Here is a 15,349-nt window from a genome sequence, read left to right on the forward strand (position 1 = left end):
ACTTTGCATTCTAGGTACCATTCTATCATTCTGACTGGGGTGTTTTGCTTGGGTCTGATTTAACATCTCGGCGAACAAGCGGCGTTTAGTGGTTTCAACACAACACATTTATATAGTGGCGCCTCTCAAAATGGAGCGCAGTACTTGTACATAAAGAACAGCTGTTCTATAGATATTAGAAAACGGATGAGGCTAACGTCTAACCCGCTATGAGCAAAGACAATCTCGGTCCTAGCTAAATGATGAGAGCAGCAGAACGGATGAAAAATCCGGCTGTTTTATGTTTATAAGAGTGACAGGGAAATACCAAGATTTGACTTTGTGGCTATCATATGAAGAGGGTCTCGTTTGACACCTCCGCAAAAACGAAGGCACGAACGTGGGGCTTGAAAACCTTCGGATTCCCGCTCCCAGCCAAGCTTCCTCCTTCACCCCTCTCACCGCAGCGCAATGTCAGACCCCCAGGATTCCAAGGGCAAGGCCCCTCAGGTTCGTTAACCCAGACCTTAGATTATGCTTCCTGTCCTTACCAATTCCTCCTCTAGAAGCCCAACGATGCGGAGCAAGCCGCGCCAGGTGGAAAGTTAACCCCGCAGGCGGCCGAGGCCCTTTTGGAAAACAATCCCGCACTGAAGAACGAGCTGGGTGTGATGGATAAAGACAAAGCTGTGGAAGCTCTACGCAAGATGGATATTTCTGAACTCTTGACTGGCCTTTCCTTGTCCGGGAAAAACAAGAAGGATATGGCAGCATTCAAGTTCTGGCAGACCCAACCCGTACCCCGTTTCGATGAAGCGGGCAGCGCTACCGGTGGACCGATTAAGATGATTGACCCCGAGAAGGTATCCAAAACGCCGGACCCATTGGTCGAAGGGTTTGAGTGGGCCACGTTGGACCTGACGAAGGAAGACGAGCTTCGCGAGCTCTGGGACCTCCTTACATACCACTACGTGGAAGATGACAATGCCATGTTCCGGTTTAGATACTCCAAATCTTTCCTGCACTGGTAAGTCGAAGTCTCAGTATACTATGCGGAATTCGGTCCATTAGCTGACATATACTCTGAAAAATGCAGGGCCCTGATGTCCCCAGGCTGGCGCAAGGAATGGCATGTCGGTGTTCGTGCTACCAAGTCGCGCAAGCTCGTGGCTTCGATCTGTGGTGTTCCAACTGAGGTTCGCGTGCGCGGGCAGAAGATCAAGGTTACGGAGATCAATTTCCTTTGTATTCACAAGAAGCTGCGCTCCAAGCGACTGGCACCCGTCCTCATCAAGGAGATCACCCGCCGTTGCTACCTGAACGGCATCTACCAAGCTATCTACACTGCCGGTGTTGTCCTACCGACCCCGGTGTCGTCCTGCAGATACTACCATCGCCCTCTGGACTGGCTGAAACTTTACGAAGTCGGCTTTTCTCCTCTCCCAGCGGGCTCTACCAAGGCTCGTCAAATCACCAAGAACCACCTCCCTAGCAGCACGTCGACGCGCAATCTTCGGCCCATGGAGGCGAAGGATATTGATGCTGTTCACGATCTATTGGAACGTTATCTGAAGGAGTTCGATCTCAACCAAGCCTTCAACCGTGAAGAAATTGCCCACTGGCTGGTGTACAAGGAGAACCCTCAAAAGGAGCAAGTTATTTGGTCGTACGTGGTTGAGGATCCGGAGACTCACAGGATCACGGATTTCTTCTCTTTCTACAACCTCGAATCAACTGTAATCCAGCACCCGAAGCACGACTGTGTACGTGCGGCGTACCTCTATTATTATGCGACCGAAGCGGCTTTCTCAAACGACAAAAAGGCCCTTAAGGACCGGCTTCAGATGTTGATGAGCGACGCTCTAGTCCTGGCTAAGAAGGTAAATAATCCTGCTTCCTGTCTATATATCTCACAGTCATAGCCATTCCCTGCTAACGGTCTCAACAGGCTCAATTCGACGTATTCAATGCGCTCACCTCTCACCATAACCCTCTCTTCCTAGAGCAACTCAAGTTTGGTGCTGGTGATGGCCAACTTCACTTCTACCTATACAACTACCGAACCCCAGCAATTGCCGGGGGTGTCAACGAAAAGAACCTGCCAGACGAGAAGCAGATGGGGGGTGTTGGTGTTGTTATGCTGTAAGAGCACCCTTGCTTTATCCTTGCTTCTTGTATCTACTCTTTGTCCAGAAACAAGTGAATTTCCAAGGTGTACGAAAAGACTATGAATCCAAGAATCCCATTCAAATCTATCAAAGTAGATAGGCTAGAAAGCGGTAGTGATCCCAAACTAGGGAGACGAGGGCAAACCGATTGTTCTATCCTCTCATGAAATGCAGATATTGAAAGTAGAGGCCAAGTAAATAATGAAGAGAAAGGGAAACGATTGTGACTAAGATTAACTCATGGACCCTACGGAGATCGTGGCCTGACATTCTATATTTATCCGATTTTCCGATTGCGTAAGTGACGTCTCGCCCACGCCCGCTCTGAAATCCTGGGGACCCCTCAGCATCAACAAAAGTGTAAGAAACCAGGCTCATTCATCTCGTCGACATTATCTACAATTTCTAGCAGCTTCAAACTACCTAGTCTACAACAATAGCACTTCCAACATCTATTAGACCGCATAATCGCTTGAGATCGACTTCGTTGGCGCTAGATGGCCAATTTACCAGTCATTAGGCAAGCCGTCACTATACACGCCTTTCATCCTAAAAGTTGGCCTTGAAAACGCGAGCCGGTTTCGGTTAATGATACTGTCTCGTTGTCTTCGTATCTAGACTGCTACTTCGAACAAAATGGGCGTTGGACAGTCACGCGAAGATGCTGGGCATGCTTCTCCAGGTTGGTGCCTATTCTTGCACGCTTTAGGAAACTGAAGCTATACACCTTTTTTTTTCGTCTGATGCAGAAGTGACCTAATACAGAAACAGAAAATTTGAGCCTCATACTGGCGGAACGTTTTGCAACAAAGTGCTTCACGCCCTTAGAGCTCACCCACTTCAAAGACAACTTCTTTACCCGTGCAACAGAACAGGATGGACTCAAGTACTGGAACGAGAAAACACTCTCTGACTTCCTTGGTATCCCGGACCAAAGTGACGCCCATTGCCCTTTGGATGCCGGCCCAGTTATATTCCGCATGGTTTCGTATCTTGGAGCCTTTCCTTTCCAGAATTCCCTGGCCCCTAGTGTTCTCACGTTTGAGGCTATGGTTAAGGTGGCCGTGTTGCTGACGGAGCGATACGGGAAGGTTCTTCGTCGAGGGCAAAAGAACAGGATCAGGTTGTTGTTTGGTAGCCTTGCCGATGTTGGAAGAAAGGAAGTTGAGGGGCCACCGGAGAATGAGAATGAGAACAAGGCTGAAGATGCACCCCGTTCACACGCTCCTGGGTTCGATGTTGATGCGCCAGCCAACGATAATTATGACGAGGATGAGGATGATGACCTCGCGCTTGCTGCACTGGAATCGTTGGATGCCATCGAAGTTTTCAAGCACGACTCACGCATAGATAGGAGACTCTATGAGGCTCGTATCTCTGTGAGCACTTTTCGTCGCCTTCTGATGCTCTTGCTAGTTGTCGCCCCATTGAAGACTCTAGAGGATGTCAACCTCTATATGGCTGATCTTACTGAAGAACGAATGAAAACTGTACGAGAAGAAACGGATAGCATTCTGGCGGCCTTTGATCAAGAGTCGTCTGGAGGGATCAGTTACAAAACATTCGCAGACACGATTACCACATCTTTTCCCTACCTCTTCGACCCGCTAACGCCATTGTTTGAACACCTTCTTTTCAGCAAAAACTTAGACTTCGCTAGGAGCCGCGGAGGTGATACCGCTGAAACGGACCCAGCTTCATCAGATTCGGGACCTGTGGAAGCTTCATCTATACCAATTACGGTTCCGGGAAGCTTCGAATCAGCCATCCTGAGCTCCAGCATAGTGTCCCACCTTTCATTCTTCCTTCCTTCAACGTCGGCCGACAAAAACATTCTTCACGGAAATGTCCGCCTTCACCCGGTTTTCTCAACCGCAGCACACGGTTCCTCGCTGACCTCCTTCTCCCACAACGTCCTCACTTGGCAATCAGGAACACTACTCCTGCTCGAAGGATTAGACACCGATACAGGCAACTCACTCAAGATAGGCGCATACCTACCCCAGCCCTGGAAATCACCTACATCGAGTCACAGTACCTCGAAATTCTCCACTTCCGTCCTCCACTCTCTCTTCCAACTCTCTCCTCAACACGTCCTGCTACCAGGAAACCCGTCCTCATCCGTTCTTGATACACCAAATACCCCCATCGCCTACTTCTCAACGCACCACGGCATCTCAATCGGCTGCCAAATACCGCCTTCCTCCAGAACCCAAAAGCTGCCACCCACTCCCCACGGCGCGGGAAGTCTTACAATCGACACGGGTCTTGAATTCGCAGACTTCCACGTTTCCTCTTTCGGGACTAACGGTGTCTTTCTACCCCCCAGTGCACAATTATCAATATCTTCCTCCTCCACATCTCCATCCAAGACGCGTATCGAAATTTATAACCTGGAAATATGGGGCCTGCTCCCTGACCCGGATGGCTCATCATCGAACGGGCAAGAAAAGAAGAGCGCCGTTGAACTGCAACAAGCGAAATGGGATTTCGAGGCTAGAGAGGCGGAGCGGAGACGCCATGTCAATTTTAATGCCGGAGGCGCAGATTCCGCTGTTGAGCAGGCGAGGTGGTTGTTGGAGACGGCGGGAATAATTGGGAATGATAGCGGTGCTGGGAGGACTGGGGGAAGCACTTGATATAATTAATTATTGTTGTTTGTACGTAATTCTTGGAGTTAATTTCAAATTTCTTTTCATGGTCCATTGATGTATCGTTGTATGGAGTGGTTTATTATATTTGTGAATAAAGAGCTGTACAAGGCTTAGTATATTCTATGCCCAGCACGAGGTCTATTTAGGCAGGGCGGGAGAAGTAATTGATATCTATTATATAGTGGCTACTCCAATACACATGGAATAGGAAGGCGCAGTCCGCTTCCAAAACGATATAAGCGAGACAATAATCCATCATATACCCAATGGCAAAATACCAGTCGGTGGCCCGTAAAAATCCTTTAGTTCCTCTTCTTCTTCCTCCTCTTCCTCAATGGGTCTATCGGTATTCTCAGCATCCGAGTCTTCGCCAACTGTCCTTCCTCGCGACAGCTTACTGCGTCCACTGACAAGAGATCCCGGTACGGGCGTGTTGCCTTTCTTATTATCATTTTCTGACTCGAGCTCTTCGGCAGGTTGCTCGCGCGGAAGCTGGTAGGCAAGGAATCCATCGGGAGCTCGCTCGGCGCGGTCCATGACTTCATTCATGTACTTGCGCACCTCATCTTGCGGCTTCACAACTCGGGCTAACGGTTCTAGAACCTTCGGGTTCGCGCTGTAAATGCGAAAAGTGATAGGTTGATAGTACTCTTTCAGGTTCGAGGGCTTCTTGTCATCGTCTGCCTTGGCGTGGGCTGGCGATTTGGTCGAGTCAGTTGCCTGCGAAGTCTTTTGGTCGTCTTGCCCACTTTGAACGCCTTGCTTGGAGTCTACAGCGGGAGAGTCCTTATTCTCTGAAGGTTGAGTGTTATTGTCGCCTTTTTTGGCGCTGCCATCCCCGTCCTTGGCTTTGTCCTTGTCCTTCTGGGTTTCTCCGGCCTTGTCTTTGTTTTTGTCAGCTTTCTTGGATTTCGACGCTGATTTTCCCTTTGCTCTCGAGGGGCCGGTGTCCGGTGCGGTTTCAATTGGGAATGGTGTGTTGGGATCTAGTTTCCGGACTAGCAAGAAAGAAGCAAGAACTATGGTGCCGCCAGAGAGCCATTCTAGAATCGAATTCTCTGGGAAAAGGTATCGATCCCCCGACCCCGCGTGTCCTGAAGTGCTGCTTCCATATGGAGTCAACGGGGAAGTAAACTCAAACACTACCGATTTGTAATTCAGTCTCGGCGGGGGTGGTGGCCGTGGCGGAGTAGCACGATAGTATGGGGTCGGAGATCCGTATTGCGGCGGTCGGGACTGAATTGGCTGACTCTGATATGGCGGTTGTTGGTACTGATATTGTGGGCCTGGCCTCTGACCCATTGCCTGAGGCTGCGGTTGCGGCGGCGGAGGTGCCATTGGCTGTGTTCCAGGGGTTTGTTGTGGGCCAGAACCAGTGCTTGGGGTCGAGACAGGAGGTGCCGGTGCTTGTGCTGGGACTGGCATTGGTGTTGGAACCGTCGTGCCTGCACCGGGTTCCTGTTTAACCTGGGGGGTTGCGGGCGTAGGCTGTGAAGCAGACGGTTGGCGGCTTGCTGAGTCCGTATTCGCGTTCTGAGGAGTAGAATTGGACTGTGGAGGCTTAGGTATCTGCACTTCGACTCGAGGGTGTGATTGAGGTGATTTTTGTGGCTGCTGTGACTGGGCTTGCGCTGTAGTGGTTTGCTGTTCCTGCTGTGGAGGTTGTTGCTGGGGAGTTGCTGGCGATGGTTGCGATGGTCCCTGCGGTTGTTCCTTCGATGGCGGCTGCGTTGGCGGCTGCTGTTGCGCTTGGGCTACCGGTTGGGAGGGTCGGGGTGACGGTTGTGCTGCTGTAGGGGTTGCCGGTTGCGATGATTGCTGTTGTGATGATGATGATTGTTGCTGCTGACGGCGTTGTTGTTGCTCCCGAGCTCGTATAATCGCATTTAACTCGTCTATATGTGCTTGGAATGTGCGCAGTTGTTCCTGCGTCGCATTTGTCGAGGCAACCAATCTCATCAAAGCCTTCAGTTCAGGATCTTGTGCAGCTCGCGTGGCAAGCATTTGAATGACGGGGTCGGGATTTGGTTTTGGTGGTTGGGGAGGAGGATTCTGGTTAGCAGCAGGTCGCTGCGCAGACTGAGGCGCGGAAGGGCGCTGAAGGGGCTGGTTGTTTGGGGTTCTGGAGGGCTGCGGAGGCGGCGGGCGCCCGTGTTGGTGGCCCTGTTGGGCTGGTGGTGTGCCGTGGGCGGCTTGGGGCGGATGTGGTCGTTGATTCTGAGCGGGGGCTTGGGGGTAAGGATGATACTGCTGGAAGTTGTTGGGATGGCCATAGTGAACCATTGGCCGCTGTGCCGGGGTATATTGAACTGGAGGTGGCGCGTTGGGGTCTTTGACCGTATACAGCATCGCATCGAAAAGGTGAGGCCCGACCACAATATTACAGGGTCCAACCTTTGACATCGACTCTTTCGGCGGGTTTTTGCCTTCAATTTGGTCCCTCTTCGTCTTCTTGGGCTTTGTCCAATAACGCTCGAGGATACCGTCGCTGAGCCATTTCTTTTTCGACCTTTCTAAAGAGGTCAGAAGAACCGCGCTATGATACCATCAGTTAGTGCCTGGCAAATAGAATAAATATATTTTCATCGGAGGAAGGAAATCCATACCTTTCCGCGATTGATTGGTATTCTTTGAGCGACAAGTCCGCAGACTGGGCCGAAGGGAGGGTCGGAAGAGGCTCCCCATCCTTAATTTTGGTTGGGAGTGGTGGCTCGACGATTTCAACGGGTGTATTCGGCGTGGAAGTGGGTGACGAAGCGGCAGCAGGCGTGGAAGCTTTTCTTTTTGACGTCTGTTGCGCTGGTGATAATGCTCTCGTGGTTGCTTCGGAGACTCGTCGCTTCGCCGCAGGTTCGCGACGTTCACGCGCGGAGAGCCTGCGTTTCTCAGCCATGTATGGCGATCACGATGGGTTATTAAGAGACACGAAGATAAGGGAGCCTATCGAAAAAAGTGGTGGGCATTTCGCAGGATGAGCGCGATGAAGGAGTTTGGGAGTCGAGGATCCTAAAAAGACGTGGAAGATCGGCCGCGGCCTGGCTTCCCTTCAGCCTGAGGCACCAACCAGTATCTCTTCACATGAGTATCGCCGACGAGCCTAATCTCTCCATCCTCCAGCTCACCAACCACAGGATTTAATGTCATCTTGGAATATTGACATCGCCTTTCCTGGATAAACTCATTTTGACTTCGCTCTTTAATATTGCTTTTGGAGCTGTGGTTATGCTCTTCTGCTCTCGTTAATTAGTCTGCGCAAGTATGTACATGCATTCCATCGATTGCAGGATTCTGGATTCGGAATACAATCAGAATAATTTCTACCTCTTGTTAAGTTCATGCTTGCTAATATTATATTCAGGTTTGTCCCGAGTATGGTCGAATTTAACCCCATCCTAAAAAAGGCGTACTGGTTGCTAGCAGCTAGTGGCCTTATCTATGTGAGCATCGTCTGCTCCCTGACCTTTGCGGAGGTCCAGAGATTGTATGTCACTGGTTCTATGCGAAACCCTCTATTAGCAATCGAGCATATGGCAGCCTCTAATTAGTGTCTTGGCTGGGAGTAGTGCGGTCTATCTAAACAAACTCAATCCCACCCTATGGGAGGACGTCAATTTGGTGGAATCGTTCGGGTTCTTGAGTATGTTGCTTATTCTATTTGTGAACCTAGAACCTACTCAATTGGTTTCCAGCTACTGACCTCAAACAGGGACGCAAGTTCAGCCATTCAACCTAGTCACGCCAGATAATGAAACTATCTATGGCTGGCACCTTCTTCCTTTGCACATGTGTAATGAGCATGCAGCCGAGCTAGATGTGAACAAACCCGCAGGCCCTGTGGACGACTATACTTTAACTCCTGCCTTCAAGCTTCTGGCCAACGATCCGAATGCTCGGGTGGTTGTGAGCTGTGAGTATTGGAACTTGATTTTGGGGCTCAAATGCAACTAACCAGCAACATTCCTACAGTCCACGGTAACGCTGGCCATTTAGGATCCGCCCAACGGCCGGAGACATACCGTATGCTTCTTGGCCTATCAAGTTCTACCCACCCAATACACGTCTTCTCCATCGACTACCGAGGATTCGGGCTTTCCACCGGAGCACCCACCGAAGAGGGCCTCATTACTGACGGAGTCGCCCTACTAAACTTCCTCACGTCTAGCCCGCTGAACATTTCGCCTTCCAGAATTACAATTGTCGGCCAAAGCCTCGGAACGGCAGTTAGTGCTGCAGTGGCAGAGCGTTTCTTGCTTGGCTCCTCCAATCCAAATGCCGTCCAACCCACCATCAAGGACCCGGAGCCCTTCGCCGGTGTCGTCCTCATAGCGTCCTTTAGCAACGTACCTAACCTTATCGAGTCGTACAGTGTCAAAGGAATAACTCCTCCTATACTTTCCCCGCTACGCGGCTACCCCCGATTTCAAAATTGGGCGAGGAGCCACATCGTAGATCGCTGGGATACTGCTGCAAGAGTCGCAAGATTAACCGGCGCTGACGGAAGTATGGCTAAGTCTAATCCGACGTATGCAGATAATGGCCTAAAGCTAGTTATCTTGCACGCTCAAAATGATGTCGAAATTCCCTGGTACGAGGGTGTTCGTGTCTTCGAGGCCGCGACAAACCTTTCTCTCCCTCTAGAGTCCTACATCCGGTCTCCTTTATTGGAAAAGAACCCTGATAAACCTGCGCTGGTTAAGGAAGTCTTGTGGAAGAAAGTTCACTACGGAGGTATGTCATTGGATTCTCGCTATACTTGATAAGTGGCACAACTAACGTTTGATTTCAGGCCATAACCGTGTGGCCACATTTTCTGAAGCCGCCTTTGAAGTGCTGAGGACATTTCACCGATAACGCTGTGCTATTTTGTGATACATAACTTGATGACTAAATGGGTTTATGGGAAGCATTCCGCACGGTATACCTGCGACTGGAGAACATCTAAAGTTAGGAATATAATGGCTTCCATAGTCTTGCACGTTGCATGAGAGGAGATCTAGGATCATGAGATTAATATATACAACTTAGTAACAAAACATCCCTGCTTTTATCCTAGATTATCGCCCAAAAGAAAGCCATGACGGCGCCAATGTGATATTAAAACATGAAAGGAAGACAAGCCCACAGGGTTGGTCTATATTGGAGAGTAAAGTAATACATAGTTCCAAAGTTTGGAAAGAAATTCATCGAAACGTCCTCATCTCTAGATTCCCCTCCATGAAACATAGAAGGGTGGGTATGATGTATTCAAATGCTGGAATACCCAGTTTATTTCTTGTGCCTGTCGGCTTGGGCCTGTAGGTACTTCTTGATGAGTTCTCTCCTGTAGAAGGTACTAGGTTAGCCAATAGTTCAAGTAACTATAAATGGGGTTGGAAGAAAACGTACTGTTCCTGAGGAGGTGCCTTTTCGTAGTGGCTGAACTCCATGGTGTACTCGCCCTTGCCTTGGGTGGCGGCACGAAGATGGGAACTGAAGCCGAACATGCCGTTCAGGCTGCAGTCAGCGTAGACAGTGAACTCATCGACACCGACTTCGGAGTCGTTAATGGTAGCACCACGCTTGTTCAGGAGACCAATGACATCACCCTGGAACTCGGCAGGCGCAGTTACTACAGTCTTCATCAAAGGCTCGAGGACGGCAGGGCTACTCTCCTGGAAAGCCTTACGGAAGGCCTGTTGAGTGGCGTTTTTGAAGGCCATTTCTGACGAATCGGTCATGTGGGTGGCACCATCGTTGATAACCATCCTGGTCCCGAGAACCTTGTGGCCGATGAGAGGGCCCTTGTCACAAGAGAGGTGGAATCCCTTTTCACAAGCGAAAAGGAACTTCTCGGAAATAGTTCCACCAACAATTTGTTCTTCAAATTCGTTCTCTTCGAGCTTACCGGTAGGCTCCATCCAACCAACAACACGAGCGAAGTCACCAGGACCTCCCGATTGTTTCTTGAGTAGATGGTCGAACTCAACACGTTGACCAATAGTTTCTCGGTAGGCAACCTGGGGTGGGCCGGTCTCGCAGTCGACGCGGTATTCACGACGCATACGTTCAATATAGATGTCCAAGTGAAGTTCACCCATTCCAGAGATCAGAGTTTGCTCACTCTCTGTGTCGAACGTCACTCTGAAAGTAGGGTCCTCTCTTTGGAAACGGGCCATAGCCTTAGAGAAGTTGTTATAGTCCTTGCTGTGCTTGGGCTTTATCGAAAGCGAGATAACGGGCTCCGGAACGAACATCGACGACATGGTGTAGCCAAGTTGGCCGTCGGTGAACGAGTCACCAGACGCACAGTCAACACCAAACACAGCACAGATCTCACCAGCTCCGATTTCCGATACATCTTCCATTTCGTTGGAGTGCATGCGGACAATGCGGGGGATTCTCACTTTCTTGTCGGTACGCGCGTTGTAGACGTATGTACCCTTCCGGAGGGTACCTTGGTACACACGGATGAATGTCAGCTGTCCAAAGCTGTTCTCCTCTAACTTAAATGCAAGACAGACCAATGGAAGGGAGTTATAGGGAACAAGCTTCACTTGGGCTTCCTTGCGCTTCTTGTCAAGGGCAAGGTTTTGGACTTCGGACGGGTTGGGCAGATAGTCAATTACACCATCCAGCATAGGCTGCACAGACTTGTTTGCAAGCGCAGAACCCATGAAAACGGGAGTGAACTTCAGGCCAATAGTTGCCCGGCGAATAGCATCCCTTATCTGAGTCTCGGTGGGCTCGACCTCGCTCAAGAAAAGTTCTGCCATGTCATCATCAACATCAGCGAGGATTTCGATAAGCATCCTTCTCCTCTCCTCGGCAATCTCCTTGACCTTCGCCGGAATTTCATCCTTGATGACGATTTCTTCACCGCGAGGGCCGTGGTTATAGATAGTCTTCATGCGAACCAAATCAACTACGCCCTCGAATTCGTCCTCAGCACCAATAGGGACCTGAACGGCTGCCGCGGGCATCTTGAGTTTAGAGTTAATTTGATCAATAGCCTTAAATGGGTTAGCACCCATGCGGTCCATCTTGTTCACGAAGGAAATTCGAGGGACGTTGTAGCGTCTCATCTGACGGTCGACTGTGATTGTCTGAGACTGCACACCGGAAACAGCGCAAAGAATCATGACGGCACCGTCAAGAACGCGCAGCGCTCTCTCGACCTCAATGGTGAAATCGATATGGCCGGGGGTGTCAATCAAGTTCATATGGTATTTCTGGTCCTTGCCCTCTTCATCCTTCTTGACCCAGTCACAAAATGTAGCAGCCGACTGAATGGTGATACCTTTTTCACGCTCCAGGTCCATGGAGTCCATTTTCGCACCGACACTGTCGCGACCTCGAACCTCGTGGATTGCCTTGATACGGCCGGTGTAGAAAAGAACTCGTTCTGTACATGTGGTTTTACCACTGTCGATGTGTGCCTATAGGAGATCGATTAGATATCCATTCATCCCTTGGTGTCGACAAGACATGCGACATACAGCAATACCGATATTGCGAACTCGAGATAACCTCTCCGCCTCTACGGGGTTAAGGTTCTCGATAATTGCGTCCTGTGACAAGCTGTCTGGTGACTGAGCAGCCGCCTCCAGACTGAAGGAGAAAATGGTATTAGCGAACGAGTATAGAATATAAAACGCCTCAGTATCATTGTAAAACTTACACAGCTGCCGCAGTACCCGATGCATTTCTTATTTGTTGATAACGCCTGTTCAGGACTGACTGGTAGACCGGAGTCGCGGAACGGAGAGCGGCCGTTGACGCGCATCGCTTGGATAGGAGAGTCTGAGATTGAAGTCTGATGGGAGATCTGGTCAAACCAGAAACAGCACGGTGTGGCAACCGCGCAATAGAAGGACACCTCATGGCTGTCAGCTAATCGCACCAGGAATTGGCCAAGTAATGATGCTTCAACCTCCAGGGCGCAAATCTCCGTCTCTCCTCCGAAAAAAAGTTCGGGGAAACTCAGGCACAAATCACGTGCCGATGTCGATCGGTAAACACTCGGAGCCAATTCGTCGAACAAGAATCGCGAAAAATCTACGAAAGTACCACATTCTACGTCTATTTTCATATGATCCATTGGAATTGAATAACTCGATTCTACTAATTCATCTATTCTTTCTCGGGTTTTGACAAGGGACTCGCACGTATCGATATTAATTGCTTTCGTATGTATTGTTCCCGTATGTAACAGTACATGACTAGCGTCAAAACATCACCGCCTTCCCCTTCCTACGGCGCCACCAATTTATACTCGTTCGTTGGGGTGGCGTATACGGAACTTTGGTCTATCACGACTCAGAGGTTGTCGCACAATTTCGGTTCCATGACAATCGGATAATTTAGAATTTTAGCGGTGACTACCGTGACATGATCTGGCCAAATGCGGGCATCGCTGAAATTGTTCGCTGGGGTCTCTTCCAACCGGCCATCAAAGCTTAGGAAACCAGCGGTTAGCTTAGACCATGTGAGTTCGGTATAGCCATAGTTGGTACTCTAGTATAGTACTAACAAATAATTAGTTTATTCAGAGGCAGCGTGTTATTTCTCTATGGCGCGAAATCGTCAGAGCATTACACAGTTAGTGCCGGGTCTATCTCGAGCATATGGTTCATCCTCCGTGCTGACAGTCTGTACCAAGAAATCCCTAATTCTCCCACTCGAAGAGAGCTAAGAGATTACGCTCGTACTGAATTTGAGCGTCAGCGGAATGTTTCCGACTTGGTTGGTCTCTCTTGGCTTGAGCCGTGAAATAAAAATGCTGACTTCTCTCACAGCAGCATATCCGGTACCTGACTTCGGTAAGGAAGGCTCTTGATGTTCAATTGTACAAAAGCCCTGCTGACCAGATTAGACGGGAAAGTCTGAATTTGACATGATGAAACGATATATCGATGAACAGGCCACAGCTTGAGGCTAATGCCTAGGCGAAAGAACAGCCGCAACCATCCCCAGACACAAGAGCACTTTATTGCCAACCTTCATGCTTGGATACTGCCTTACATCATGCAATGTGCAAAACCCAAGGACACGATGCAGTTGTTCTAATACACCCTGTAAATAGTACACAGCTACAATAGGTGGCCGTGAAAAGTCATAGATTACGCCAGGGGAAAAAAGAACATAAAAATTCAAAAGCATATGTACAATCCCAAACGCCAAAGTTAAATATAGGAGAGCGAGTTTAGTAATACATGTAACCGAACAAATGCATATTCGCGGCCTTATTTCCGACTTGCGATCAGTTCCCTCACAGCATCCAACACTCCAATAGACTTCTCTTCAGAGGGTTCAAGAGAAGAGCGAGCTGCATCGAGCCCTGGGGATACCGGCTTCTTGCCCGCTTCCTTCGCCGCCGCTTCCATAGCAGCATGACGCTGCCTCCATTCCTTATCTTCCTTGTCTCGAATTTCCAACTCACGGACCCACGCATCTCTCTTTTCCTGGGCCTTTTGCAGTTCAAGGGCCTGCTCGAATTCTTTCCGCTCCTTCCGCTCGGTCTTGAAATACATTCCTCCAGCACACACGGCGACGAGAGTAAACGCTTGGGCATAGATACGGGCGCGGAACATACGGTTCATCTCAACTGAGTCACCAGCCTTCATCGATCGGTAGGCGCGGTAGAGCGCATAACAGGTAGCAGCACATCCTAGGTTCGGAAGGTGATAAGAGTCAGCCAAGTTTCTTGTTTCTTCCTTTTCCCCAGGATCGACTTACCTAGTGGAATTAAAGGTTCCTCCTTGAATCTTCTTCCAAATTTTTGGAGGGGCGTCTCCTCCTCGAATTGACTAGCAAGCGGTTGTCAGAAGATGTCCGCGTGCTCGAAAACACCGGGTTTGCAAGTTCGCGGGAACGTACGGATTGCCCTCGAAAGACGAAGGAAGAGGTCCGCTCATTATTTTTGAGTCCCTAATTGATATAGGCGACTTGCTGAATCAGTGCGCAATAATGCTCAGCCTTGGAAGTTCCGCTGTTGGCTGATAGGGTGTTGGAGATATCGCACCTGTGACGTCGGGAGCATTCTCATCTCCGCGAGGCACAATTTCGTGTAATTTCGGTATTGTATCGACTCGTACGGTGCTAACCAACATATACTTAAGGATTACTTAGTACTATATCGCAAGTGAGCAACACTAATAGTTTAAAATAAGGAGAATCCCAAATTCCTTTTTACATTATATTCAAACCTTTATATCACCAAATGTGTAGCCTTCACAGTCGCACAACTATCCATAGTTCTTGCTTGACGAACATACTACAAGATGCGGCCTGAAAGCTTAGGCTGCTGCTGCTGCTCACATTTTATTCGGCGATGAATCTTAGCCAAACTGGACTTGTTATTAGTACAAATCAAGGGCCGTTTCTCACTGGTGGGTGTTGGGTTTGAAAGAGAGAGCTGGTACGTACTGATGCGGCCGGCTTTAGGGTTAGCGCTCCACTATACCAGTACGAGCGGGATCATGCCACTCTGTGAGACGAGGAGGTGAGGAAGCTGCTTAGGGATTTATTTCGTAGGCTCAAAGCTGTTTGAAGGGCAGCTTGTATAGGTAA

At 49.5% G+C, this 15,349-nt stretch overlaps 7 protein-coding genes across 7 annotated transcripts; 4 read left to right on the plus strand and 3 right to left on the minus strand.

Annotated features, from left to right (window-relative positions):
* Positions 1–450: 450 nt before the first annotated feature.
* ASPVEDRAFT_131643 (glycylpeptide N-tetradecanoyltransferase swoF) lies at positions 451–2,125 on the plus strand (the record flags this gene model as incomplete). Its single annotated transcript, XM_040806842.1, has 4 exons — positions 451–489; positions 549–1,006; positions 1,076–1,859; positions 1,928–2,125. 4 exons carry the CDS (start codon positions 451–453, stop codon positions 2,123–2,125), a joined length of 1,479 nt encoding a protein of 492 aa, XP_040668152.1.
* Positions 2,126–2,654: 529 nt separating this feature from the next.
* Positions 2,655–4,921, plus strand: ASPVEDRAFT_671825 (TLD domain-containing protein). Its single transcript, XM_040815934.1, has 2 exons — positions 2,655–2,829; positions 2,913–4,921. Exons 1-2 carry the CDS (start codon positions 2,784–2,786, stop codon positions 4,784–4,786), a joined length of 1,920 nt encoding a protein of 639 aa, XP_040668153.1. The 5' UTR covers positions 2,655–2,783; the 3' UTR covers positions 4,787–4,921.
* Positions 4,922–5,056: 135 nt separating this feature from the next.
* On the minus strand, positions 5,057–7,694 carry ASPVEDRAFT_28985 (uncharacterized protein; the record flags this gene model as incomplete). Its single annotated transcript, XM_040810181.1, has 2 exons — positions 5,057–7,337; positions 7,408–7,694. The coding sequence occupies 2 exons, from the start codon at positions 7,692–7,694 to the stop codon at positions 5,057–5,059; spliced, it is 2,568 nt and encodes an 855-aa protein (XP_040668154.1).
* A 478-nt stretch (positions 7,695–8,172) lies between these two features.
* On the plus strand, positions 8,173–9,652 carry ASPVEDRAFT_83899 (alpha/beta hydrolase; the record flags this gene model as incomplete). The annotated part of the gene is made up of 5 exons (XM_040817462.1): positions 8,173–8,282; positions 8,365–8,438; positions 8,508–8,708; positions 8,768–9,529; positions 9,588–9,652. The coding sequence occupies 5 exons, from the start codon at positions 8,173–8,175 to the stop codon at positions 9,650–9,652; spliced, it is 1,212 nt and encodes a 403-aa protein (XP_040668155.1).
* Positions 9,653–10,066: 414 nt separating this feature from the next.
* ASPVEDRAFT_132581 (elongation factor G) lies at positions 10,067–12,661 on the minus strand (the record flags this gene model as incomplete). Its single annotated transcript, XM_040806936.1, has 4 exons — positions 10,067–10,121; positions 10,187–12,216; positions 12,277–12,388; positions 12,459–12,661. The coding sequence occupies 4 exons, from the start codon at positions 12,659–12,661 to the stop codon at positions 10,067–10,069; spliced, it is 2,400 nt and encodes a 799-aa protein (XP_040668156.1).
* Positions 12,662–13,061: 400 nt separating this feature from the next.
* ASPVEDRAFT_672044 (LYR motif-containing protein 2) lies at positions 13,062–13,880 on the plus strand. Its single transcript, XM_040815936.1, has 5 exons — positions 13,062–13,265; positions 13,321–13,378; positions 13,440–13,522; positions 13,576–13,599; positions 13,653–13,880. The coding sequence occupies exons 1-5, from the start codon at positions 13,182–13,184 to the stop codon at positions 13,710–13,712; spliced, it is 309 nt and encodes a 102-aa protein (XP_040668157.1). The 5' UTR covers positions 13,062–13,181; the 3' UTR covers positions 13,713–13,880.
* Positions 13,653–14,792, minus strand: rcf1 (respiratory supercomplex assembly factor RCF1). The gene is made up of 3 exons (XM_040812454.1): positions 14,657–14,792; positions 14,516–14,586; positions 13,653–14,447 (listed from the first exon to the last, which is right to left on the minus strand). Exons 1-3 carry the CDS (start codon positions 14,692–14,694, stop codon positions 14,023–14,025), a joined length of 534 nt encoding a protein of 177 aa, XP_040668158.1. The 5' UTR covers positions 14,695–14,792; the 3' UTR covers positions 13,653–14,022.
* Positions 14,793–15,349: the final 557 nt, after the last annotated feature.

This window comes from Aspergillus versicolor, assembly GCF_001890125.1.
Source record: "Aspergillus versicolor CBS 583.65 unplaced genomic scaffold ASPVEscaffold_5, whole genome shotgun sequence".
In the NCBI taxonomy this organism is placed as follows: Eukaryota; Fungi; Ascomycota; class Eurotiomycetes; order Eurotiales; family Aspergillaceae; genus Aspergillus; species Aspergillus versicolor.